The 26,578-nt window shown below is 42.4% G+C and overlaps 1 protein-coding gene across 8 annotated transcripts in view; it reads left to right on the forward strand.

Annotated features, from left to right (window-relative positions):
* DOCK2 (dedicator of cytokinesis 2) overlaps positions 1-26,578 on the forward strand; it is a 442,545-nt gene that overhangs the window by 148,439 nt on the left and 267,528 nt on the right. For all 8 annotated transcript variants that reach the window (XR_001718032.4, XM_016954162.4, XM_063811659.1 and 5 more), the window contains one exon: positions 18,116-18,264. Coding sequence is in view for 7 of the 8 variants with exons in the window: in XM_016954162.4 (XP_016809651.1) it covers positions 18,116-18,264 (149 nt within the window). In the remaining variant the exon portion in view is untranslated. The remainder of the gene's footprint in view (positions 1-18,115; positions 18,265-26,578) is intronic.

Here is a 26,578-nt window from a genome sequence, read left to right on the forward strand (position 1 = left end):
TAAGCTCTGTGAAGATAGATATGGCTAAATCCCAGTTTCCTTCTTATTCATGTCATGTCCTTTTTATGCAGCAGTCAGAAAAACAATCATTAGATCTGAAAGAAGATCATAAAAACTACCCGTATAAGAGGTGAACTCATATGTTGATAACCTCATTATGGGTAGCTTCCCTACAAGCCAAAAAGTTGGATCAGCAGCCAATCTAATTTCAGAGTGGAGGTAGTTTTGTTTATATTTTACGTTACAAACAGTATGTGAATGCATTTGAAAACAGAAACTAGTTTCATTTTTCAGGAACCGATGCTGTATTTTAAGATATTTTATACCTTATTCTTGCCTTTTTTTCCTTCCTAAGAAGTTCTCTACTTTCTGATCATCTTGCTCTTCCATCAGAGAGTGTGAATGAAGAAAAAGATGGCAAAATGCAATTTATCAAATATTTTCCCACTATTAACACATTTTAGAGATTAGCATATATAGAACAAATGGAATAGGAATATTAAAGTTATTCATTAAAATGGAGAGTAGAACTCTCCACATATTTCTTTCATCTATAATTTACCAATATCAAATGAATACCTGGAAAGAAAGATGTACTAGATTGCAGTATTTGAGTGTTTTTCCCAGTATCTTTAATAGCAATTCTTCCAGTATTGCTTAATTTGTTTCCCTGCTCCCTAAAGCAGAAGTTTTTTCTTAGCTATGATTTAGTTATCCAGGGATCCTGGAGCTCTGAAGACCCATTATGGTTTGGCTAAGATGAGCTTGCCTTTCCTAAATGCCACACACAACTCATTCATGCCCCAGCTTCCTGTGGGCTTCTTCTGCTGACCATTAGTGTTTTTTTTGTGGAATGCTCCTTCATTGGAAAATTTATTCTCATTTAAAGGAATCTGGTGACAAAAGAAAGAAGGCGGAGTCAACTTCTGGTGACTTATGGGCAGTTAGAGTCAAATGTTTGAAAAATGGGCTTCTGAATCAGCAGAGATTTTACAAAGTGACTGGTGGAACTGCATACAAATGGGTAGAGTACAGAGATGCCAAGAAATAATGCTACTTCTATTACCACTAACAAAAAGACTGCATTGCCCAGTTCAGGGCTAGAAAGGTTAATGATGATACATTCTTTTTTAGTATCAAAGATTAACATGATAACTTGCATATTAAAGTTAATTCAGACCTACTGCTAATGGAAGGGGCATACAAAATTAATTTCTACAGCACTTCATAAATTACGATCACTCACTCTTCTTTGGCTGGTGTTCTTTGTCTTGGCAGGGGCTGCATGTGTACTTAAAGTGGGCACACTTCAGTTAGTAGGGGGGCATCTTTGGCCCCTGAGGAATTTGGGAAGCTTGGGGTGTGTGCCTTGTAGCTCTTAATCACTGCCTGTCTGCCGGTGTTTTCCTGCTGGAATGTGTGTACTCCATTACCAGCCAGCTTGTTGACTGGCGTGGATCTTGGTTTTAATATTTAATGAGATGATGAAACCGGGCTGAAATGAGAAGAGCGTGGAAGGTGGGAGAAAGAATGGGAAAGATAAGAAAAGAGCTGCCCTCTCTTGATGGCAGGAGATTCTCCAAGAAGAGTTCAGCACAGCATCTTCAGGCAACTATTTGCTGTCCTGTTGAGTACCAAGGCCCAGCTGACATAGAAACATAGCCAGCCCAATCTTTAAGAGCACCGGCTCTGGAGTCCAAGTACTTGACTACAAGTTCCAGTATAATCCCTTGGGTAATTTACTTGACTTTTTCAAGACTTACTGTCTGTTTTAAACAGGAAAAATAATATGGACTCTATGTATACATGTACACACACACGTATTTATATTTTATATAAAATTAAATACAACTTTAGTATAATTTACATATAAAAAATGCACACATCTTAAGTATATAGTAAATCTATTAGCCACGACCCTTATCAAGATACAGTATATTTTCATTACCCAGAAAGTTACATATAAATATTTTAAAAACTAAATAACAGTAGCTTATACTTTTATAATGCTTTCCATGGGCCAGGTATGCTGATCTAAGTGCTTTATGTTATCTTGTTTCATTCTCACTAAGAGAGGTGCTGTTATTATTTCCACTTTACAGACACAGAAACAAAGATACAGAGAGGTTAAGTGATTTCTCCAAGATCACACAGACAATAACCGATATTCCACTTCCGCACTCTGCTCACCGTTGTCTATATAGCACTTACCATGTGGTCTATTACTCACTAAGTACATTAGAGGGATGAGAATGGAGCCTCCTTGATGGCCGACATTTCCTTCCATTCCTCTTCTTCATAGTCCAGTTTATCATTCCACCTTGTCTTGGGCTGACGGGCTGTGCATGGTACTCTAGCAGAGTCTTTGAGGGAAAAGATGGTTCCATCCCTACCTTCAATACTCAGATGCATGATAGGTGCTCTAGAAGTAGTCACTGACTGTTACTCCCAGCAAATCCTGTCCCCCAGCTCCCACCCAACTGTCACTACTTGAAATTTTGACAAACTTACAGGTGGGCTCACTGGGCTCCCTGCCAGTTTGGGCTGCTTAGCCACCTTTGGGCTCAGTCTTAACGTTGTCCTTTTGATAGTCTAAAAATTTCAAGTGAAAAATCCCTCCTGTTTCTGGGCCTGTTGTGGCTCCCTTGTCCCAGCTTCCCATACTCATTTCTCCTCAGTCAGTCCTCATTCTTGCCCAGTTGCTATGCTTTTCCTCCTCTACTTTTGCTTTTTTTTTTGCCTCCTCTTCTGTGTCTGTCTTCTCTTTCTTTGCCTCCTCTTTCTTCTTTTTCTCCGTCTTTTTTTCCTCTTTTACCTCTTCTTTTTTCTTTTTCTCTTCGTTCTTCCTCTCTTTTTTCTGCTCCTTTTCATTTTATCATGGTCTTCATGAGCACCACCAAATAAAATTAAGAAGCCACTCTCTGCTAAATGCATTGTAATTGCCCATGGGAAATTATTTTTTTTGTAGTGGGCAGCCACATCCACTGTATCTCTCATATGGTTAAACTGATGCTTACCCATTTGTACTAGATTATTTTCAGACATATTTAGCCAATCATTCCTTTGACATCTCGTTTTGAGTGTCTTATAGATACTCAAACTCATTATTTCCAAAACTTTACTCATTCTTTTCAAGAAAACCTTCTGCTCTTCCATGATTTTTCTGCCTTTGAACCTTTCTCATATATGCCTTGGATCTGGTCACATCTCTCTCTTTATCACCTGCATGCTGGTCCTGTACACCCGTGTGTCATATGGAATGCTTGGCATTTGGCAGACGCTTGACACATACTTTTTCACATGAATAGAGAAATGGAAGTGCCATGGAGGGACAAGCACACGCTCATGAAACCTCCTCCCTTTATTTTTTTCATGTTTCACAAGAGCACTAAACACAGTCAAGTGACTTGAAACCATTAGCTTCTCTCCAGTTCTTTTCAGAGCTAAGATTTCACAATTTGAGTCAAAAGCAACAAATGACTACTAAACTCAATGTAGAACATTAACATTAAAACACAATATGAAAAATTTCTTTAAGAATTTCGTGCCAGAAAAAGCTATGGTTCCTGCAAGGAATTTGTCCTCTTCTATCCTAATGATCAACAAACTCTAGAACTTGGAGGGCTGCCCTTATGGCCCCAGTAAGGGCAGTTGGAGCTCATGTTGTCTTTTCCATTGGGATGTCATCTTTCTTCTTTCATTCTTTTTGGACTAAGGTAATGTATAAAGAAATACTTATAACTAATAATAAACACATGAACAAATAATGTGCAAAATTACTTGCAATTTCATAGGAGTACAATTGTAGATTCATGTTGGGGGCACTGAACATAATTTGAAATATGGTATGTTTCTTTTTTTAACTTTTATTTGAAGTTCAGGGGTCCATGTGCGGGTTTGTTATATGGGTAAACTTGTGTCATGGGGATTTGTTATGCAGATTATTTTATCACCCAGGTATTAAGCCTAATACCCATTAGCTACTTTTCCTGATCCTCTCCCTCCTTCTACTCTCCACCCTCCGATAGACCCCAGTGAGGGTTGTTCCCCTCTGAGTGTCCATGTGTTCTCATCATTTAGCTCCCACTTATAAGTGAGAACATGTAGTATCTGGTTTTCTGTTCCTGCATTAGTTTGCTAAGGATAATGGCCTCCAGCTCCATCCATGTCCCTGTCTCCACTCATACTTTTGGACATGATCTTGTTCTTTTTTATGGCCACATAGTATTCCATGGTGTATATGTACCACATTTTGTTTATCCAGTCTTTTATTAATAGGCATTTAGGTTAATTCCATGTCTTTGCAATTGTGAATAGTGCTGCAATGAATGTACGTGTGCATGTGTCTTTATAATAGAATGAATTATATTTATTTGGGTCAATACCCAGTAATGGGATTGCTGGATCAAATGGTAGTTCTGTGAAATGTAGTATGTTTCATTGTACATATGTTTTCTTACTGCTCCCATCAATTGACTGCTTCTTTCCTTTAGTACACATGGACTGTTCAAAGGTAAGGAGCATATGTTGTCATCTGTTTGCACAGAGAGCTCATTACATGTCTTTAACTGATATTTATTATCTTTATTTCCTCCCATCTCATACTTTCCCCAGTTCCTCTTTTATTGCTGTAGAGTCCAAGCAAAATCTCTTTGATCCTCTTATTTAAATATTGGGCCTACGTTTATGATACATTTCTTAAATCACTCTTTGCTTTGGGCCTTTTAGGGAAGGGCTCCCCTTGGCTCTTTTTCACAAGTGAAGAAATAAAGCAGGCAAGAGCCCCTGCCTCAAGTCTGTCTCATCTCTCTATCTTCTTAGCTGAGTGCTTTTAGAAAAGAAAACCAGGCCAGAGGATAAATTCTTCTCATTTCCATTTTTATTGATAGGGAGAAAAATGGCTGTGGTTTTTTCCTTTCCTCTTTGTAGTTTGCTTCCAGTTCTTCAGTTTATTTGAAACATAGTATACTTCTTGGTTTTCCTTTTGTAATAAACAACACTAGGTTTTAAATCTGTGGAGCTGTAAATGAGAGGAGCCTCAGCCTCCTCTTCTTCGGAGCTGATATGGGGAAGGTAAGGGAAGAGGAGAATCAGATGATGATTGGAAACAATTACACAACCATTCCATTTTGCTAATGCTTGAATCCAGGATAATTTTCTCATTTAATTCTCTGAAATGAAGGGCCCCTCTGTTAGCCTTAAAATGTAAACAAGAGGCTTTTAATGCATGATTTTCCCAGAAATGGAATGCTAGCTGCTCATATTGATTCAAAACATTGCTGTTGGCTTTTGTTCTTTTTGGTATTTGTAAGTGTTGTGATGGGGGCAATATAGGATTGTTCATGTGTGGCTTGAGGATTGTCAGTAAGTGGCATTATTATTCTAAGTTGCAAACAGAAATTAAAAAGGACATTCAGAGAACGCTTGCCTGAGCCCTCCATTAGTCTGTCCACATACAAAAGGGAAAATGGAAATCTGAGGCATATATCCCAATTATTTCAATTTATACCCACCTCTTGGAACTCAATTCTCTGAGTTTGGTATTCAGACAAAAGTGTAGTTTGTTTGAATGATGCAGATAATAGCTTTAAGTCCACTTTATTCCAGCCTGTCTGGACCAGGCATTTGTGAAATTTATAAGTTAGCAACAGTGGAAGGAAACTGAAGTTTTAACACGCTCTCCTTTGGACTGAAAAACTTCTGCATAGCATTGGATCCCAATGCCTCATTGCACTTAATAACTGCGACTGAATTTGTATCATGTTTTACTTTGATCTTCTTATGAAAGAGTCATTCTCATCTCCATTTTTGGAGGGAGAGAAGTGAAATGGCTCATCCAAGGTTACACACAGCCTGGTGGTAGTAAGGCTGGGATTCAAACCCAGGTCTCCCAAAGCTCTACTTTAACCCAAAGCTCTACTTACTATGCCATGCCTTCCTCTATGATTAGGTAAAACGGCTCAGGGGAGGTGGTGAAGGTAAAGAAACACACATGCAGTTCTCCTTCTACACCTCCCATCCCACCCCCAGCTGCTACCACCTAGTTTCCTCAAGGATGGCACTGAATAATGAGTATTGACCAATCCAACACTAAACAGGGTTCCGATTCTGTGAGTTGCCCTAAATACGGGCCCCTTATTTGCCTTCAGCAAACACTCACTCATTCATCTAACACTTACTAAGATCCTACTGGATAACAGGCATTGTGCTAGGAACTGTAGGAGACATGACTTGATTGAGATTGGATATCTCACCCCAGGCTCTCACTGTCTGATGAGGAAAAGGTAGCGAATGGCTTGAAGTCATGATTGCTGTTTGCTAGCCAACTGCAATGCGATGGGGAAGCCCAACCGACTATAGTTGAATAAAAAAATGAAAGAAGTGAATGGTTGGACTAAAGACTCAACCACTGAGTTGACTAATGCTCATTATTGTTTAATTCTGAGGTTCTAGGACTGAGATTTGTTTTCAGTCCCCTGGGACTGTAACTTATAAAACCACAACAAACATCAATCAATCATTAAACAGACCAAGCTATCCAGGTCTTGGATTTTCTATTTAAGGCCAACTTAAGGGAGTTAACAAACTCAGAGGGTGGCTGCCTCAAGCTAGCAGAATCTAGAAATTGGTAATAATTGCCCTGCACTCATGAGCCGGAGTGAGTGGGGCTGGAATAACACTGGCGTTGGAGTCAGACAGGTCCGTGCTGGGGCCTTGCCTCTGTTGGAGACACACTAGCTGGGTGAGCTGCATGGAGCTCCTATTTTATCATCTGTAAAATGGGGACAATGCAATCCATTGAATGGGTTTTGGTAAGGATTAAATAAATTCTCAGTATGATGCCTAGGATCTAGCAGGAGTTCAATGTACATTGCATATCTCTCACAATTAATATTCCACTCTCTCACTCCCCTTCACGCCAATAATTTCTGTCCCTTTAAAAAAATATGTTATAGTGACCCTGGCTGCTGAGAAGACTCTATTTGAGTATGTGACCATGGACTAGCTAATAAAGAGATAAAAGTGTAGGAGTTCCTGGTTAAGTAGAGATTGAGAGTCATGAAACCATGGAATTCTATGAGTCTCTAGAGGGGACTGGCATGAGGGAATAAGGGATTCTGTATGGTGTGATGTAAATGAGAGACAGTGGGTCGGGGATGATAGCCCTGGAAGGGTGTGGGAGGTGCTGACCGATCTGATAGGTGTCCTGAGCACTTATAAATCAATGTGAATTCAGATGTCATTGAATTGGAAATGGTGTCAAAGGATGTGAGACATAGATCTTCATAGTCACAACGTTACTGGACTCATTTTTCCTCTTGCATGAATTTGAAGTAGAGCACTTTCCTAAAAATCTTGCTTTATTTATGTAATGTGTGTGTGTGTGTGTGTATATATATATTTTATATATGTATACATGTATATGTGTATATATATTTTATATATGTATACATGTATATGTGTATATATATTTTATATATGTATACATGTATATGTGTATATATATTTTATATATGTGTGTGTATGTGTGTGTGTGTGTGTGTGTGCATATATACATAAATATTTTTTAAAGATGAGCATCTTGTTATGTTGCCCAGGCTGGCCTTGAACTCCTGGGCTGAAGCAGTCCTTCCATCTCAGTGTCCCGAGTAGCTGGGACTGCAGGTGCATGCCCAGCACCCAGCTAGGAATCCTTCTTTAAAGACTGTCAAGATTATCCAGTACAGAGGCAGCTTCGTCAGCCAGAAGCTTTTTTATTTGCTGCTCCTTTCATCACCAGGATGAAGAGGTGGGTGCACAGTCTTCCAACAGGCCAAACTGCATTCATCTGGTGTGGCACTGCAAATGTAATCATTCTAAGCATTAGGAAACAAATCAAATTTTGGGTCCCAATTCAATTGGCCATATCTGCATTTTTATTTTTCTAAAAGCACTTTCTAAGGAGCTGGATTGGCTTTTTATTTTTCCCAAAGCATTTCTAAGGAGCTGGATTTAATGAGCAAGCTAGCAATGAAGAGGCCAGCCAGCAGCTGCAGGCAAGTGCAGTGGGGTAACTAAGGGTGCAAGTACCTTTCAGAACACACTATTTATGTCCTAATAGCTTTCAGAAGGCGTGATGATAGGCTATCTCAGTGGCCATTTCCCGCCATCGGAGAGATGTTGATGGGAGTCTTTCATTACTTGCTAGTTGAGGCCAGGAAATGGTCTCTATGATTACACCCTAATTTGATAAACCCTAAAATGAATCTATTGCTGTCTTACTCAAATGCTCCAAAATGCGTATGCTTACACAGGTATGTAGCACATCTAATCCATCAGCAGGTCATGTCGACTCTGCCTTCAAAAAATAACCCATGTTCATCGACTTCCCTCTGTACTTGCACCCTTGTCTCTACTGCTGCAAATGAATCAAGCTTTTGTCTTCTCTCCCCTGCACTGTTATAGTAAGGAAGCAGGATAGTTTAATAGGTATGAATATGGGCTCTGGAATCATATTTCCTGAGTTTAATGCAGCTCTGCTTACTAGCTGTGTGATTTTAGGCAAGTTACTGAACCTCTCTAGGCTTCAGTTCCCTCATCTGTAAAATAGGTATAATGATATACTTCATAGAGAGAATGCCTGGTAGACAGTCAGGGTGCAATAAGTACAAGACCCCTTCTTTACCTCTACAGAAAGCCTCCTCAGTGTTTTCCCACCTTCCTCTCTAGGTCCGCCATTAAAAACACAAAAATGAAAAGTGTTTATCACTACCCAGGAATCAAACTTTTTACCATGGGCCCCAGGGCCTGATGAGACCTGGCCCTGGCAACTTCTCCAAATTTATCATCTCACATTAAACCCCTGTTTCCTGCAATCCAGCCACATTTGTGTCCACATCATTCCTCCAAGTTCTGCAGATTTCCACCCCAGAGCCTTTCCATGCCCTTTCCTCTCTAAGTGTGCCTCCCTGAGATCAGTGCATGCAGCTGCCTTCTCCCCCTTCAGGTCTCAGCTTAAGTGTGCCCGGCTCAGCGAGGCCTTCCTTGACTGCACTGTATGAAGTGGTCTTCACAGGCCCCTAGATTCTCTTCATCCTGTCACCTGGTTAATTTCCTTGCTGGTAGTTATCAGCGCCCATTGTTGTAACATCAGCTCTCATGGCCCCCAACTCCAGCACCTGCCTCCCAGGGCTGCCCTCGGGCTGCAGGACCCTACTTTTCCCGGGAACTGGAACCACCGAAAGCGCTGTCCACCCCCCGGGTCTGAACATTCCAGGTTCATCACCCCTGGAGTCTACACTGTCTCCAGAACTCCTCATAGGATTGAGTTCAAAAGTTACCTTTTGTGAGGCTTGCTTGATTTTTGTACTCGGCTTGGCCTCCTTCCCTCCACTTCCCCACTCCTCTTGCGTATTTTTCTGGAACATCTCCTAATAAGTCCTCTTCATCCAAACTTCATGTTAGAGTTTGCTTCTGGAGTATCTAACCTAAGACAACTATTATCTTGTTTATTTAATTATTTATAGCACTTTAGCACTTTACTAGAATATAATATCCATGAGAACAGTGAGTATTGACTATGTGTGTATGCATATATATGTATATATATTTAAACATACATGTTTAAGGATATAAATATATCGCATGTTGACTCTCAGAGCTTTCAAATTATATTTATAATCAGTGTGACTTTTTTGGATACAAACATATTCACATCCTGTTAAAAGTTATTTACTTTGGCTGGGCACAGTGGCTCATGTCTGTAATCCCAGCACTCTGGGAGGCCGAGGCGGGCGGATCACGAGGTCAGGAGATCGAGACCATCCTGGCTAACACGGTGAAACCCCGTCTCTACTAAAAATACAAAAAAATTAGCTGGGTGTGGTGGCAGGTGCCTGTAGTCCCAGCTACTTGGGAGGATGAGGCAGCAGAATGGCATGAACCTGGGAGGCGAAGCTTGCAGTGAGCAGAGATCGCGCCACTGCACTCCAGCCTGGGTGACAGAGTGAGACTCTGTCTCAAACAAACACAAAAAAAAGTTCTTTACTTTGGGAGGCCAAGGTGTGTGGATTGCTTAAGCCCAGGAGTTTGAGACCAGCCTGCAACATACCAAGACCCCATCCCTACACACATATATACAGTAACAGTTCCATCAGTTACATGTCAGTCCACCCTCCCTGCTGTCTCTGTGTCTCTAAATGGCATGAGCCAACTTATAGGGTATTTGCTTATTAGGTTTAGTGCAAAATCACTTTTTACGTTCAATATAAAGGATATATGGTAAAAGCAAGAGCTTGGTTTGGACTTTCGATGGATATCTAGTATAAAGTTCTGGAAGTACATTTTTCCTTAAGGATTTACCGCCTAACTATATTTTCTCCCTTCTAAGATACCTGGAGAGAATTTTAACCAGGTGCTGAGTTCTAACATTTCTAAATAGGCCGGGTTTGTTTAGCTGGGAGATATATTTTGGTCCCCGAGGGGTTCATAAAGTGGAGACGTAGATGGCGCCGGAGGCTCGCCAGAGGGCTGCAGGTGATGATTCTGGGTGTTGTAATGAGGCATGTTTCGGGGGGTGAGGCAAGTGACTCATGGGGAGCTGCTGAAGAATGCGTTGGGGGAAAATGCTAGTGAAGTTGTAAAAGGCTTGTAACCTGATCTGGAATATGAAATTTGTGGGTAGTTATTGATTTCCCAGTGGGTGGAATTAGTTTTCTTCGTGATATGCTGGCTGGAGGAGGGAGGTTGTGAGAACAAATTGCTGACTGTCAGACTGGAATCATGTCTATGGAGATCTCCCTTTCTGTCCAGTTGATCCAACCAAGTGGCTTTCAACATCTGCAAATGCTCGCAAACCGAACAGAAGAAAAGCAGCCTGGCAGAGCAGAGCTGGATTTACACTGGTCAGCCCTGCCTGGGAGAATTTTGGATTTCAATTACACGGGGAGGGCAGGGTGAGCTGTGACATCTATAGCATCCCCCGCCCCTTCCCCATTGCCAGTCCTCCGAGAGAGTTGAGCTGAGGAGAATTCGACTTTCAGTCAATAGGAACTTGGCCAAAGCCAAATGAATTTCACCTTAAAGTCTGTGAAAAATGGAACAGGATTGAAGAGTCGATTAACCTGTGCTGGTGACAAAAGTCAGGGGCTGGTTATGAGTGGAATGAGATTCCAAGTGCAGGCTGCCACAGTCAGGCTTAGAAACGTGGGCACTCATGCTGAGGATGTGACTGAGCCCTGACACAGATGCATTGCTTATGTTTAACCCTCTTCCCCAACACTAAGAGAGGGGCTAGAGAAGTACAGTGCACTACACTCCAGAATGTCCTAAAATCTGTATTCTGATGGTGGGACCAGGATGTACCTGGGTTCACAGATTGGCAAGCATTTCCCTAGCAGGGATATAGTGTCCATCTTGTCTTATGTTTTATGAGTGATTCTTTGGGTTCTCCTTCTCTCAACATGAGTTTCATGGAGGAGAGGGGTAATGGCATATCCCATGGAAATTGCATTATATCCAAAGGCCACTGCTGACCTTCTATTATTTCTGGGTGAGTGCATGTGGATTGGTGTAGGGCTGGTCCTGAACTGGTACCTCTCAAAAAACCTGGAGGGATGATGGTGTACCCCAACTACAGCTTGGGCCTTACTTTCATTTATGGGATGACAGCAAGAATCTCACTGGTTTTCCTGTTACGTAGACAATGACCATATCGTGTGATAAATAGTAAGATGGAAATATATCAAAATATATTCTGGGTGCTATAGGAATGAAGAAGAGTCACCCAAGGCAAAGGTGGGGTGTCAGGAAAATCATCCTAGAGGATTTGACATCTAAGTTAACAGCTAGAAGGGAAGGAGTCAGGAGAAGATGTCTGGGACAAGAGTATTCTAGGCAAAGAAAATAACATGCAAAAATTCAGGAGAAGGAGAGAGTTTGTGGTTGGAACAGAGAGAGGGAGGTGGAGGAGTGGCAAGTGGTGAGCGCCCACGATGAGTTAAGGGAAGAGCTTGCTCACAGATGGCCTCCAGCCATGCCAGAGAGTTGAAAAAACTCATTCTGAGGGTAATAGGAAGTTACTGAAGAATTTCCTGACCACAAGGGACTCCTGTGCAGGGAGCAGGGAGGGTGGTTAGGAGACTTGACACAGAACATGAAGGAAGTTGGCTTGAGGGTAGAATGGACATAACTTCATGATGGATTAGATGCTGATGTAAAGAGAAGAACCGAAAGATGATTTCTTTGCTTGGTTGACTGTGTGACTGGGGGTGTCCTCACTCTTGAGAGACAGCAAAGGAGAAAGAACAGACTTGTGGGGAAGAGGGTCAATTCAGATACGGTTTTTAGAAGTGTTTTCTGCTGGAGCTGGATTGTGGCTGTGGTTGCAGATGTGATTTTGGCTGGGTGCACCTCAAGGTGGTTTTCCAAAGTGACAAAGAATTTTCATTTAGTTCTTCCAATGGAGCTGATACTGGCGAGGAGCAGGTGAAAAAAGGGTCCTCTTATTTGAAGTGTCCCTGAGCCATCAAATAATTGCAAAGGCACACCACACTTCAAGAGGGCTTTGCATTCAAGTAGGTAGCACTGACCTCCACATGACAAAACTTTCCTAAGGGAGGACCCAGAACCCAGAAATACCGCATTTTCCTCTCTTCAGTCACTTGGACAAAGAAAACCCTTTCAATTAAAACCCAAAGAGTTGAGTAGTTCTGCAGATTCCCCCATGGCTGGTCTGAATTATAATTTGGACTTGTCACTCGGTGGTAAGTCTCCCAGCCTTTGTCAGACATTGGATACCTAAGGCAGGAACCCAGCCTGGGTGTGCAGGTCTCTGACATTCATTACCTCTGCCTATGAAGATTGATTTCAGGGTTTGAACTATTTATCTTCAAAACCATTTGTGTTTGTTGGCTTGACAATCAAGCAGCAGTTTGGAAATGCTGCTTCCTGAAGCTTTACGACTAATATAATTTCACAGCTCCAATTACAAATGAGAAAAATTATTTCATCTACAAACAGGAGCCAGACATTTCTGAGAAATCATGGTTAAAGAGAAGACAGAGTACCTTCTGAAAAACAGGCCATGTTATTAATGGTCTCTTCAGTGAAAATCTTGCTGACTCTCCACACCATGAGCCTCCATCTTATGGGGATGCTGGTTTTGAGAATCTGTAAAGCAGCTGCCTTTCAGGTTGATAAACCATTGCTTCTCCTAGTGCCTGGTCTGCAGCTCCCACAGCCTCAGTACTCTGTGAGCAAGGCAAACACCCACTGTCTTTCCACCTAGCAAATATATCCTTCCTCCTGCAACTTCCTCGGAACCTATGTTTTATAGAATCCTAGAATTTTGCATGTGGCCTTAATAATCATTCAGTTCATCCCTTCATCTGATACTTTACCTCTTCCTTGTGCCTATCTATAGACAGCAACCTACTACTTGTATACTTCTAGGAATGGAGAACTTACTGCCAGACTTTCCCATGAAAAATCTACTAGCTTAGTTCAATTTTAAGTGGGATTTAAAGTCTGGTGACTTCCCAAGGAGATCTTTCATATCTAAAATCTCCTAAGTGGCTTTTTCCTTGGATTCATATCTTAGTAATGGGATTTATGTGCGGTATCTCAACTGGAGTGCTAACAGAATGACCTTTTAAGGAAAACCCTGACCTCAGTTATTCCACAGCTCTGTTTTATGACCACTCCTAATAGGTTGCCACTCCTAAGATGTAAAGGTACTAAGTGTTTTTCCTGTCTACTCAAGTCTGCTTCTTATCTCTGTTGGCTCCGTGCAGTGCTGGGTAGTTAACCCTTGGTCATTCCTTTCCACCCTAGAATAGTGACTGGCACATAGTAAGCCTTCCATAAATGTGTAGAATGACTGACTGAAAGAGTCAGTTAAATGTGTGAATGGGTTAGCTCTTGATCTGCCTTTACATAGTTCCTTCCTGTAGGTCCTACTGACCTCATTTTACAGGTGGAGAGAGTTTTAAATAATTTTTAGTCTTGAGCCACAAAAAGCTATTTTAAGCCTTAAAACATTGTCATCTTGTACTTTAAGCTCAAGGCAATTGACCACGCTTGATTTGTTTCTTACTACCTTGCTTCAAGAGTTTATCAAATCTTCAGCTTCAGCAGAATCCAAATACGTTATGTCAGAAGCTGGGAATCTAGGGGACAACCCGCGCACTCTTATACTCATTGTCATCACCTGGATTGTCATCACCATGGCATCTTCACTGCAGTGACACAGATTTCCTGAAGGCACATCTTTTGGTGACTCCCTTTTACCCAGAGGACTGTGGAAAAACAAGATTTTCTGTTGTATTTTAAATCTCCTTTTTTAGAATCTCTTATTTTACTTTTCAAAGAGGAAGACTTTACCACTTTATCTAACTTAATAAGATAATGCACAATTTTTATCTTCTGGTTGGGCTTAATTATCACATCAATGAAGGCATAATTGGGAAGCTAAGTATCATTAAGTTAGGGAAGTTATTCGTATCCCAATGACAAAGCATTTACCACTTCAGATGAACTCACCTGGTTTTTCTACAACGAGAATTTCAACACTTAATTTCCCTCTAGCAAACAAAACATTGCAAAATTACAAGTTCACATCCTTTCGAAGATAACTTTTAGCCAGGCAAAAGAAAACAGAAGATAACTTTTAAAATAAACTTTTTAATGAATATTGTAAGACATTTTTTTACCCTGCTTAATAAATACATCTGGATGAAAATCTCAACTTTATGATGGCAAGATATGGACTAAATATTTAACTTAAGTAATAGGGTAATTGATAAAGTAATAGATATATTTTCTCCAACTTTCTTCCTTATCTTTCTAAACAAAGGGTAGTGGCTAATCAATGTATTGTACTCTGAAAAGTCCTTAGGCCAACGAGTTGGTTTTTTTTTCTTTTGAGACAGGGTCTCACTCTGTCGCCCAGGCTGGTGTGTAGCGGTGTGATCATGGCTAACTGCAGCCTTTACTTCCTGGGCTCTGATCTTCTCTTCAGCCTCCTGAGTAGCTGGGACTACAGGCATCCATCACTATGCCCAGCTAATTTTTAAATTTTTGGTAGAGACGGGGTCTTCCTATGTTGCCCAGGCTGGTCTTGAACTCCTGGGCTCAAGTTATCCTACTGCCTCCACCTCCCAAAGTGCCGCAATTATAGGAGTGAGCTACCATGCTCAGCCCCAACAATATCTTCAGTCCAAATTTCTCATAAAGTGTCATTAAAGCTGTGGCCTATGATTTTATCTACAATTTTAAGCAAAGCAGAATCAAAATTTTTGTCATCTATAATTTTCTGTTTCCATAGAACTGACACTTCCATTGCAATTAAGAACACTTCTTTTAAGTGTTATCTTTCATTATTCTCCTTCCAAGAGAATATAACCCTAGATTTATGTTCTCTAAACCACCAGTGTTCCCTAAATCCTCACTCTTCCTATTGCAATATTATCCACTTGTCACGGACTGTCTCAAATGCCACCTCCTCCATTCATTCAGCCAAGATTTACTGACTCACTGCTATGAACCAGGTACTGTATCAGGCACTTGAATATTAGTTCAGCTCTCATGGAGCTTAATCTTTAGTGGGATGAATGGACATTAATTACGTTTATTGGAATTTAATTAAAAACTGACATTTGGCTCTGAGATAAGGGATATACTCTTATTAGATCCTATAAAGTCTTCTATGAACCTTCTGACCAGAGCTCATGAGAGGGCTTCTGAAGCATTCAATTTGTTTTGTGACTCTATAAGTTGGGACTCTTTGATTTCAAGCAACAGAATCCTACTCTGGTAAATTTAAGTAAAAACAAATGTATTTAGAAGAAAGGGAATAATCCATAGAATCAGAGGAAATGCTGAGGAACTAGTTATCGGAGAGGAGAGACTCAGAATCTTGGAGGGAGAGGGGACTCAGCATGTGCCCCTGGGCAGCCTCCTTGGGGCACTTCTGTGATGAAAGCGGAGCCCGAGAGAGTACATATTTCTTTTTTCTTTTCTTTTCTTTCTTTCTTTCTTTTTTTTTTTTTTTTCCTTTTTTTTTTTGAGATGGAGTCTAGCTCTGTTGCCCAGGCTGGAGTACAGTGGTGTGACCTTGGCTCACTGCAATTTCTGCCTCCCTGGTTTAAGCTTCTGCCTGGCTTAAGCTATTCTCCTGCCTCAGCCTCCTGAGTCGCTGGGATTACAGGTGCCTGCCACCACGCCCAGATAGTTTTGGGGTTTTTTTTGTTTTTTTGTTTTTTTAGTAGACTTGGGGTTTCACCATATTGGCCAGGCTGGTCTCACACTCCTGACCTCAAGTGATCCACCTGCCTTAGCCTCCCAAAGTGCTGAGATTACAGGCGTAAGCCACCATGCCCAGCCAAGACTGCACATTTCATGTAGTGCTTAAGAGCACAGTCTCTGCAGTCGGGCTGGATTTACCACTTACTAGCTGTGTACACATGACAAGTCCCTTTGTTTCCTCATCAGCAAAATGGGGAAATAATAGTGTCTACCTCCCTTAGTCACTAGGAGAATTTACTGAGATGATTCATGCAAGACACTTGCAACAGTGCCTAGCACATTGTAAGCACTCAAAATACTGTGTATTAATACCGTTGGCAGTTATCATTATGAACGTTCCCTCAAGATTCAGATTTCAGGAGGCCATCCTAATTGGGGCCAGGTGTCCAGCCCTTCTCCAGGGGAAGGCAGGGAGCCTGTGACAGCTTCTCAGGATTATAGCCCATGACAGTATGACTCCCCCATGTACAGTCAGGGTGCTGTGCCAGAAGGAGTGGGTGTAGCTCTTGGGCTGACAGAATAAGAGATGTCCTCTACCTCTTCTGACCTTTGTCTTATTCTAATTTCTGCCATTGTTCATTGGTTTTGCTTTTTTTTTTTTTCCTATAATCACCTCTGTCAGTTTTTAAGTACCTAATGGGCAGAACCACATCTTATCTCTGTACCTCGATAAGGAGAGTATCTTCACATTAAAGATGTCCAACATCTATTTGTTAGGTTTAAAATGATATCCTGGTGTGTATGATTCATATTGCAGCTCAAGCAGCATCTGAGTGGGGGCAGCTTGACACATTTTTGGATTTTTTTTTTTCCTCAAGGTTTTCTGTTTTCAAGGGAAATATGGAGACAAAGCTGCGAAGGGCTTCAGAACCTTCCAGAAATTTCCCTGAAACAGCAATGTCAAGAGACATACCCTTCTCTGCAAAAGTTTTAATTTCTTTCTTTCTTTTTTTGAGATGCAGTCTCACTCTGTTACCCAGGCTGGAGTGCAGTGGCACCATCTCAGCTCACTGCAACCTCCATTTCCTGGGTTCAAGTGATTCTCCTGCCTCAGCCTCCCAAAGAGCTGGGATTACAGGCGCATGCCACCATGCCCAACTAATTTTAGTATTTCTAGTAGAGACAGGTTTTCGCCACGTTGGCCATGCTGGTAAATGAAAGCAATGTGCAGAAGGATGCAAGTGGAAGGTTGTTCATTTTGTACTGTCTGTACCAGAGAAGAATGTTCAGTAGTACAGGTATGGCTGAATAGAAAAATACATCCATGATAAGGAGTACTATAAAACAGTTAAAAATAACTAAGTTGGTCCCTAAATGTGATAATACAGAAAGTGCTCCAAGAAATATTAGTGAGTGAAAAAAAATCAAGGTTCAGAGTAATATATACATCATGGTCCCCTTGTATAAAATGGAAACAAAGCCAAAATAACTATATGTTTTATACTGATAAACACATAAGTAAAATTGTATAAAAGGGTCTTGGAAGTTTATAGTGACAGTAATAGACTTAAATGAAATGCAAAGTTAAAATAACACTAGATATTTCATATGGCACATTTTTATATGTATGTGTATATATAAAATATATAGAACATACTAGAATATACAGAATAAAATAACTGGTTGCCTCTGGGTAGGAAGGGTTAGAAAAGGAACTAGAATTGTGAATGATGTTCTCAGGAAATCTTAACCTAATCTTTAATATTTTAATTTTTTACAAGGAGAATGTCTTCATGAACTATTTATTTAATGAAACATTGTATGCATATATGAAAGAAAAGAAACTAAAAAATGAGGAATTCTACACTACTCTGAACTGTCTTTATTCCAGAATGCCGGGACATTCTGCTTCCTGTCATCACCAAAGAGCTGAAGGAGCTGCTGGAGCAGAAGGATGACATGCAACACCAGGTCCTGGAGAAGAAGTACTGCGTTGAATTGCTCAACAGCATCTTGGAAGTCCTTAGCTACCAGGATGCGGTGAGTCCTCCTGATGATGTAGATATCCTGGACTCAGACTAGGGCTAAGTTGATTACATTGTGAAATATTGATACTGATGGATAGCAGCTGGAGTCTAAAGATAAAAGTCAACGGCTTGCTCAGCAGGCCTACTTTTCCTGTGACTAACCCCCATTGCTGTGAAGGATGGCTAGGGGACTGGAGTTAATCATGTTAGCATTTTGTCTCTGTGTGTCTTGTTGGCCAGGCTTTCTCAGAATGTGGGTATAGACATTATTGCAGCCTTTTAAGATGGCTTGTCCACGTACTCACGCCCTAGTTTGCAGGGGTGGGAGGAGGAGTTTCCTATGCCTAGACAGCAAGAAAACTCTCGTGTCTGCTTTCTTAGCTGATTTACTTGGGTTTTGTTTCTTCAGTTACCTTCTGAAATGACAAAAATGATTAAGCCTCTTCCTGGATGAGCAGATTGCTGGGGCTCAGATTCTAGAGATAGGGTGTGGAGTAGGATGGTGGTAGGGAGATGCCTGTGGCCGTGAAGTCACTGTGTATTTTGTAGACGTCATTCAGAGATTAGCTGGGGATGGAAACCAAAGGAAAGTCTCAGTGGGAGTAAGTGGAGGGCTTCCGAAGGGCTGAATCTGCAGAAGATAAGCCAGATGGGGTGGTGAAGACTGAGAGGTAGTGATTAGACCCAGGCCTGGAATTCTTAAGCATTGGAAGATGGAAGGAGGGTGCTGGATCTGACCCAGGTTCCTCTGGCAGCTCCTCTTTGTCCTTGAGTAATGTCCAGGAGGTATTCAGTCCTTAGATGGGACTGGCTTCAGAGGACTACATAGACCCAAACAACCAATACATTTTTTTCTAAGCATTTGTGTGAGCATTGCCCCTTTCTCTCTCCTCCCTAGAACATCCTCAGAGAAGAGCTTTCTGAATGAACTGTGTCTATTATTGACTGTAATTCGAAAACTCTGCAGAGCAATGTTCCTTTACTGGTCAGATCCATAGTCATCCATTATGATCAATTTCCTTGCATACTGTCTTCTCCTGTCTCTTCCTTTCTACACTTACCATCCCAATTAAGCCGCTTCTTGTCTTATTACTACATATACATAGCTTGCTTCATTCATTCATGCAGAAATATTAATACATATGACATACCTGGTGTGCGCTAGGCACTGGGAACAAGAAAACCTATCCCCAATATATAATGACTAAAATCTAGATGCATATTTGGGGTACAAGAGCTACAAAGTGTGTGTGTGTGTATGTGTGTGTGTATGCGTGTGTGTGCGCACGCGCGCGTAAGCATTTTTGTCAAGGAAGCCTACACAAAGGAGGTGAAGCTTCAGCTAGTGTTCAGTGGTGAATAATTAATGATCATATCTCTACTTTATTTGTTGGTTTCTAGGCACTGTGCTAAATGCAATCTGCGCATTCTCTCTGCTCACCCTGATCCTAGATACTAAGGCTTATTATTCCCATTTTAGAGATGAAAAACCTGAAATTCATAGACTTCATTAGCATTCAAGGCCAAATAAATAGAGCAAATAAATGTCAGGGTCAAAATTCAAACACAGGTCAGTCTGATTCAGACTCTGTGTAATCACAGGCATAGGGGATACAAAGGCATGGTCTTTTTCTTTCTACTCCTACCTCATTTAATGGAAAGACAGTATAATAACCAAAAGCTTAGATATTCAAGATTCATTCAGATGATGATGTTAGGGTGATGATGTTTCTATAAGGACATTCAGTAGCTGGCTGTTGAGCTGGTTCCAGTCTTAGCTATTTGATCTTTTTAAAAATTGTTTTTTTAAAGGGAGATTTCAGTCTTACTCATAGTGTAGAAACATGAAGGTTTGTCTATTATTTCTGTGGTAACATCCTATATAATGTTGCCTCAGCCAGGGAGGTTGATCATGCCTGTGATCCCAGCATTTTGGGTAGCCCAGGGAGGAGGATTACTTGAGGCCAGGAGTTTGAGACCAGCCTGGGCAACATTGCAAGACCTCTGTCTCTACAAAAAAAAAAAAAAAAAGGAAAGAAAAGAAAAGAAATTTGCCAGGTGTGGTGGCATGTACCTATAGTCCTAGCTGCTCGAGAGGCTGAGGTGAGGGGATTCCTTGAGCCCAGGAGTTCAAGGTTTCCATGAGCTATGATCTTTCCACTGCACTTCAGCCCAGGTGACAGAACAGACCCTGACTCTCTGTCTTAAAAAAAAATTTGCCTCTTTCTGTTGAAAAGCCAATCCACAGTGTTTTTTACATTTTAGTAATGCTCAGATCCCTTTAAATGGGGAAAAAAATGTGGGTCCTTGGGAATATGCCAGTGGCCCCCAGTTTGGGGGACCCAGTTATAATGTGCTAATTGTCAAGTTCCTGGTTTGGTGGAAAGATGGCCCCAGTTCACAGTTATTTGTGAAGCAGGATGCTGAGGCTCTGCCCATCCCAGGGGAGTGGCCCCCTAGAGCTCTACCCTGACAGGCTGTCACCCTTTTGCACATTCCCTGACATCAGACACTGGTGAGAAGAGGCTGCTGTCTTACACACCCTCGATACTTAGGGCTTCAAAGCCAAGAAGTGAGTGGGAGGCTCTGAGCTCCCCGTGGGGGATTGTGGCATCTGGACTTGAGGTGTGTGGGAGGTGCGTGTCACTCTTTACCGCCTCTGAGTGCAGTGCTCTTATAATGAATTCTGACTGTGGGGACTAACCCACCCCTTTCTCCGGGTGAGCAACTGTCTTTGCTGGATGAGTTATTAAATACTGTTATCACCATTGAATTTGGTAGAAATTTTGATGCTTTTGGTGAGCTTCACATCTCACCTCTCCTGCTCATGAAGATGGAAATCTCTCTTCTTTTCTCAAAAGCTTCTTCAATGAATAGGAGGCATTCAGTAGCCATGATTACTTTGAGCTAAACTGAAAATGAGAGGCCCAAAAGTACCTAAATTTCTCATGTTCTAATATATAGCGGCTCTCAACATTGCCTCATTGCCTGCATAGTCATATCACCTCGAGAGTTTTTTTTTTTTTTGAGCCAGGTTTCTGCTTCTGCCTCCTGAGTAGATACGACTATAGGTACCAGCCACCACACTTGGTTAATTAGTTAATTAATTAATTAATTTGTAGAGATGGGGTTTCACTATATTGCCCAGGCTGGTCTCAAACCCCTGGCCTCAAGTGATCCTCCTGCCTTGGCCTCCCAAAGTGCTCGGATTACAAGCCACCTGGGGAGCTTTTTAAAAGTCAAACTAGCAGGAGTCAGCCAAATGGGTAGGAAGATAGGGGTGGGTCCCTGGTGAAACCCCATCTCCAAGCCGAAGAGTTTAAAACCTGAAAGTCAAGCTGTATGTTAAATCCTCAGACTGGATTGAGAACTTGTCCTACCATTTGGCACACTTTCCTCTGATTGATCCCCACCCTTCGCTTATTTTACATAAACTTACCTTTTCCTAATTGGTTTTCTACACTGTCATGCCCACCTTTGAGTGGTGTCTTCACTTTAACCTTTTTTTGCATACTAGCAAACAAATCGGCAGTCCCCATTCTGAGTCTATAAAAGGCCCCAGACCTAGTCACACAAGGTGTGGGGAGGGACGGGGAGGGGACAACTTTCCAATCTTGGGGTAGGGGAACCAGTGCCCCACCTCCACCCCCCACCATTCCCCCGCCCCCCCACTGAAAGCTGTTTTCACTGCTCAAGAAAATTATTCTCCGCCCTCCTCACCCTTCAATGCCCCACGTATCCTCATTCTTCTTGGGTGCGGCACAAGAGATCTGGAACTGCTGAATATGGGTACAAGCTATAACATAGTTGGTGAGCTGGATGGGCTGAGTGAGACCTGGGCAGGGTGTCACTGGCTGGGGTTCCCCGGCTTGCAAAGCGACTGAGAAGAAAAATCTTGCATCAAAAGCAGTAATACCTAGGCCCCTGTCCCAAGTATTCTGACTGAATTGGTCTGGGGTGGGTGGGGCACTGCAATGAAAAGGTGATGATTACCAGGTGATGCTAACTGTCAGCCAGCATGAAGAGCCACAGGTGTTGAGCAGGTCTCAAACCTGAGCAGGCACCCCCAGTAACCTGGAGGAGCTGTTAAAACACGTTTCTGATCATTAGTCTGGGCGGTGGGGTCCTGGCGTCCAGTAACTTATTTTTCTAGCAAGTTCCCAGGTGCTGTTGATGCTACCAATGTAGAGACCATGCTCAGAAACCATTGCTCTAATATGACCTGTCTTTTTTTTTCCTTTAGTATTCACTGGAAATAGAGGAATAGCTGGGCTCATTCTCAGTTCTTTACCTTCTTAATTTAAGAACCCTGTCCAGTCTATAAAATCTAGCATCTTCCGGCTGGGTGCAGTGGCTCACGCCTGTAATCCCAGCACTTTGGGAGGCCAAGGCGGGCAGATCACGAGGTCAGGAGATCGAGACCATCCTGGCTAATACGGTGAAACCCCGTCTCTACTAAAAAAATACAAAAAATTAGCTGGGCGTGGTGGTGGGCGCCTGTAGTCCCAGCTACTCTGGAGGCTGAGGCAGGAGAATGGCATGAATCTGGGAGGCGGAGCTTGCAGTGAGCCGAGATCATGGCACTGCAATCCAGCCTGGGAGACAGAGCAAGACTCTGTCTCAAAAAAAAAAAAAAAAAAAAAACTAGCATCTTCCAATATGCATTTAATAAACCACAAAATGGCAAATATTTCAAACACATTAATTTGTACTCATAAATTCATCTTCATGGGATAGAAGGGACATGGAATATGCAAAGATCCAACTTTGAAAATCCAGACTGTAGAATGTGCTGTTTGCTTTCTACAGGCACCAACTTCTCAAAATTGAACACTTAGATGAAAACTAATAAAAAAGGCCCCCAGAGCAAATGTTCTGGATTTTTCTCCCGGTTGTTTGGACCTTCTCTGCTGACAAGAGCATAGCCATTTTTACTGGCTTTTAGTTGGCATCATGGAACAACCCATTGATGTTCCATGGAACATCCAAGAATAGAGACTATGTCCACCTACTGGAGGCATTGCCCAGGGTAGAACCACACGTGGAAATTTAGCAATTACAGTGCAGGATGCCAAGCTTCCATTTGGGGGGCGCTGTGTGTTTGGGGAATGGGACAGGATGCTTGTCTTCAATAGATTGTCATTGTTTGGGTAATTACAGCCCAGAGCAGCAAGCCAACCTTATTCTTTGAAACCCTGGGTGTCATGGTAGGACTCAGGGGGAGATGTCTGCCTTAGCCTGGCTGTTGATTTTTTTTTAATCATAGTGTTGAATTCCCTCACCCAGCTTGCTCCTGGTCTCTTAGCATATGAAAGGGACCAGCTCAGGTGAAGGATAAAAGGCCTGACTTCTTCCTCTATTAACTCCTTTTCTCCCCCTCACTGAGCAAGTTTAGTTGTCAACTCCAGTTACTTTGAAGGGCGGTTTCACACTGCTTCGTTCTGTGCTTTGCTGGCTGCCGAGTAACTGATAAAATTTAATATTGCTCCAGACCCAGAGGGAGTTGGTTTTTCCCCTCTTAAGACAGGGTTTTTGTTTTTATGTTTCATTCCTCAAGAAAAAGGAGAGTCGTTGTTTGCTACTCTGCTTAGCAGTCTTAAAATGGGTAAAGATGACTCCTAATTCTCAAGAGGAAAAGGTGTTGGTTGTATCTGAATCGTGGACATAAGGAATTCTCAGAATCATCTTTTTTTAAAAAAGTATTTGAGTCTATTGGCTAAACCTGGGTGGGGGGCTACCAAGGTACTCTTAGTCATGAATGGTTTAAGGGTTCTGATTTTTTTTTTCTTTGAGATAGGGTCTCACTCTGTTGCCCAGGCTGGAGTGCAGTGGCGCGATCTCAGCTGACTGCAACCTCCACCTCCTGGCTCAAGCAATTCTTGTGCCTCAGCCGGCTGAGTAGCTGAGATTACAGGTGCCAGCCACTGCTCCCAGCTAATTTTTGTATTTTTAGTAGAGACGGCATTTTACCATGTTGGCCAGGCTGGTCCCGAACTCCTGACCTTAAGTGATCTGCCCACCTCCACCTCCCAAAGTGCTGGGATTACAGGCATGAGCCACTGCGCCCGGCCAGGTTTTGATATTTTTGTTCACAACTTAGACATCAGTTGGGAGGCTTTTGCTTTTGCTTAGTGCAGTGTCTCTTGCTTGGAATGCTCTTCCAATTTCTCATCTTTCTCTGCAGGTAGAATCCTAAACTCGTTTGGAGTTCAGCTCAGATAACACTTCCTTTCTGAGATTTTCTCAATTCCATTCCCACTTCCTTCTCCTCCGCTCTGCCCCCAGGCAGAATTAGGGACTTCCTTGTCTGTGTTTTCAGAACCATGTGTGCACCCTGATATCCCAGCGCCAGTCATTTTGTGTTACTCTCTCCTGTGTAACAGGAGGCTTTGAGTGTGGAAGCTCAGGGAAGCTCAGAGAGCAAGGCATACCCCCTGACTTCACAGAGTTTACGCTTTCAGCTTCAGTCTCTCCCATCCCACTTGAACCGTCTATGCTGTGGTTCCATTAAAATCCTTTCAGTTCCTCACTTGTGCAGCACCCTCTCACTTCTCACTGCGGCGGAGTGCCGTTCACACTGCCTGAATGCATCACCTCTGCTCTTAGCTTAGCTAAATCCTACCTTCCCCTCAGAAGTCAGGTTAAATGTGACTCTCCTGAGAAGGCTTCTCTAATCCTCTTCCCCATGTCTCTTGTGGTCCAAGGAGCAGCTTGTGCTTGCTCCATTGTGGCACTTGTGTTGTCACTCTCTGTGGACTTTTCTGTCTGCCTGCAGAAACCAGAGTGCTATGAGGAGAGAGATCTTGCTGCTGTACCCCCCGCCCACCCCAGCACAATGCCTGGCTCTTGAAGCTATCTGAAGGAAGGAATAAATGAATGAATATGTCTCACTCCAATTAATGGCAGGGCCTGATTTCTCCCTGGGGTCTTGTGTGCTGAGTGCTAGCAGGGTATTCTTTTTGCCTTCTTTAGATGTCAGGTGCAGAGGGTTGAATTAATCACACTCCTGAGTTCATAACACATCATCTTCATTGGTCTGTGCAAGATCCTCCCCTGTTCTGTGTGTGTCTATGCGTGTGCATTTTGTCATAAAACAAAATTGTATCAAATTGATTTTAGTGTTCTAATTGACTCTTACTAGTGATTCACGAGTCAGGCATTCGTATCTAAAAGACAGAAGGAGCTCTCTTGGGTGCAGCAAAGCAGTTGGTTATTGTAAGGTAGCTTGAGTAGGAATAAGGAAATGGGATGATACAAAAATGTGGGTTGGTTAACATCAGGTTACTTTCCTTGTAAGAGTTAAAGCAGGGGGGACTTCCTTATCATGCCAGCTCAAATGACCATGCCCTTTCCAACTGGTTGCTGTGAACCTTCTGTTTTTAAGAAAGACTGGTCTCTTTGGGGGATTTTCCTGCTTCCTTAAAGTTCCCATTTTAGTATGTCGCACTTAGCGCAAGCGACTCCATCTTGGTTTGATCTGGGCCTAGTGCAGGAGCTCAGTCCAAAACAATGGACTCCTATGATTTTATTGAACAATTTCTTACCGTTTATCCCCATCTTCTACTCCCATTCCACATGCCCCCCACCCACCATGAATGATTTGTCTAATGCGTTGAATATGCACGTGTGGTTTTGGGTGCATGTATGTTTACACACACACACACACACACACACACACTCATGCCTCTCCTTTGAAGAGGATCAGATATGGACAGCAAAGGGCATTAGCATCTTAGCTGTGTTAGAATCCCGATGGGAGGGGAGGGGACTGCGGCATGAGCAGGAATCCTCCAGACTAGAGGGCATTCTTGGTGGAGTCCTGCCCCTGACCTGCGTGTGGGAAAGCAGTCCACCCTGCCTGTCTACGCTTGGGCGCCTTCTTCTGAAGTGCATCCCCTGTGGCCACTCTGAGCTCTGGGTTCTCTGATAAACCAAGGCAGTTTGCCTGCTGCAGGGTGGAAGGGAGGCTGCCACTGCCTCTTTGCATTACTATTTAATTCCCAGGAATCAATACCACCCTGCAAGAGCAGCAGGGTTTTCTTCTAACCTATCTGCTCCCTCGTATTTGAAATAAAAGGCAGGGAGACAAGGCTTGCTGAAATTCTTTTGTCTATGGTGCATGCCAGAGAGCAGCTAATTAAGCCCCAAACCTGAGGTTGAAATACATGAGATCACTGCACCTTCTGCTGTGACCAAGGCTGCTTTGTTTTCACCCCTTGCTTTTCCTCTGGCTTCCATGGAGTTAGAAATGCCCTCCTGAGGCCAATGGCACAACTTCCATGGATGACGGTATACCACACACTTCCCCAGCACCTTCTAACTAGCAG

The sequence above is a fragment of the Pan troglodytes genome, chromosome 4, assembly GCF_028858775.2.
Source record: "Pan troglodytes isolate AG18354 chromosome 4, NHGRI_mPanTro3-v2.0_pri, whole genome shotgun sequence".
In the NCBI taxonomy this organism is placed as follows: Eukaryota; Metazoa; Chordata; class Mammalia; order Primates; family Hominidae; genus Pan; species Pan troglodytes.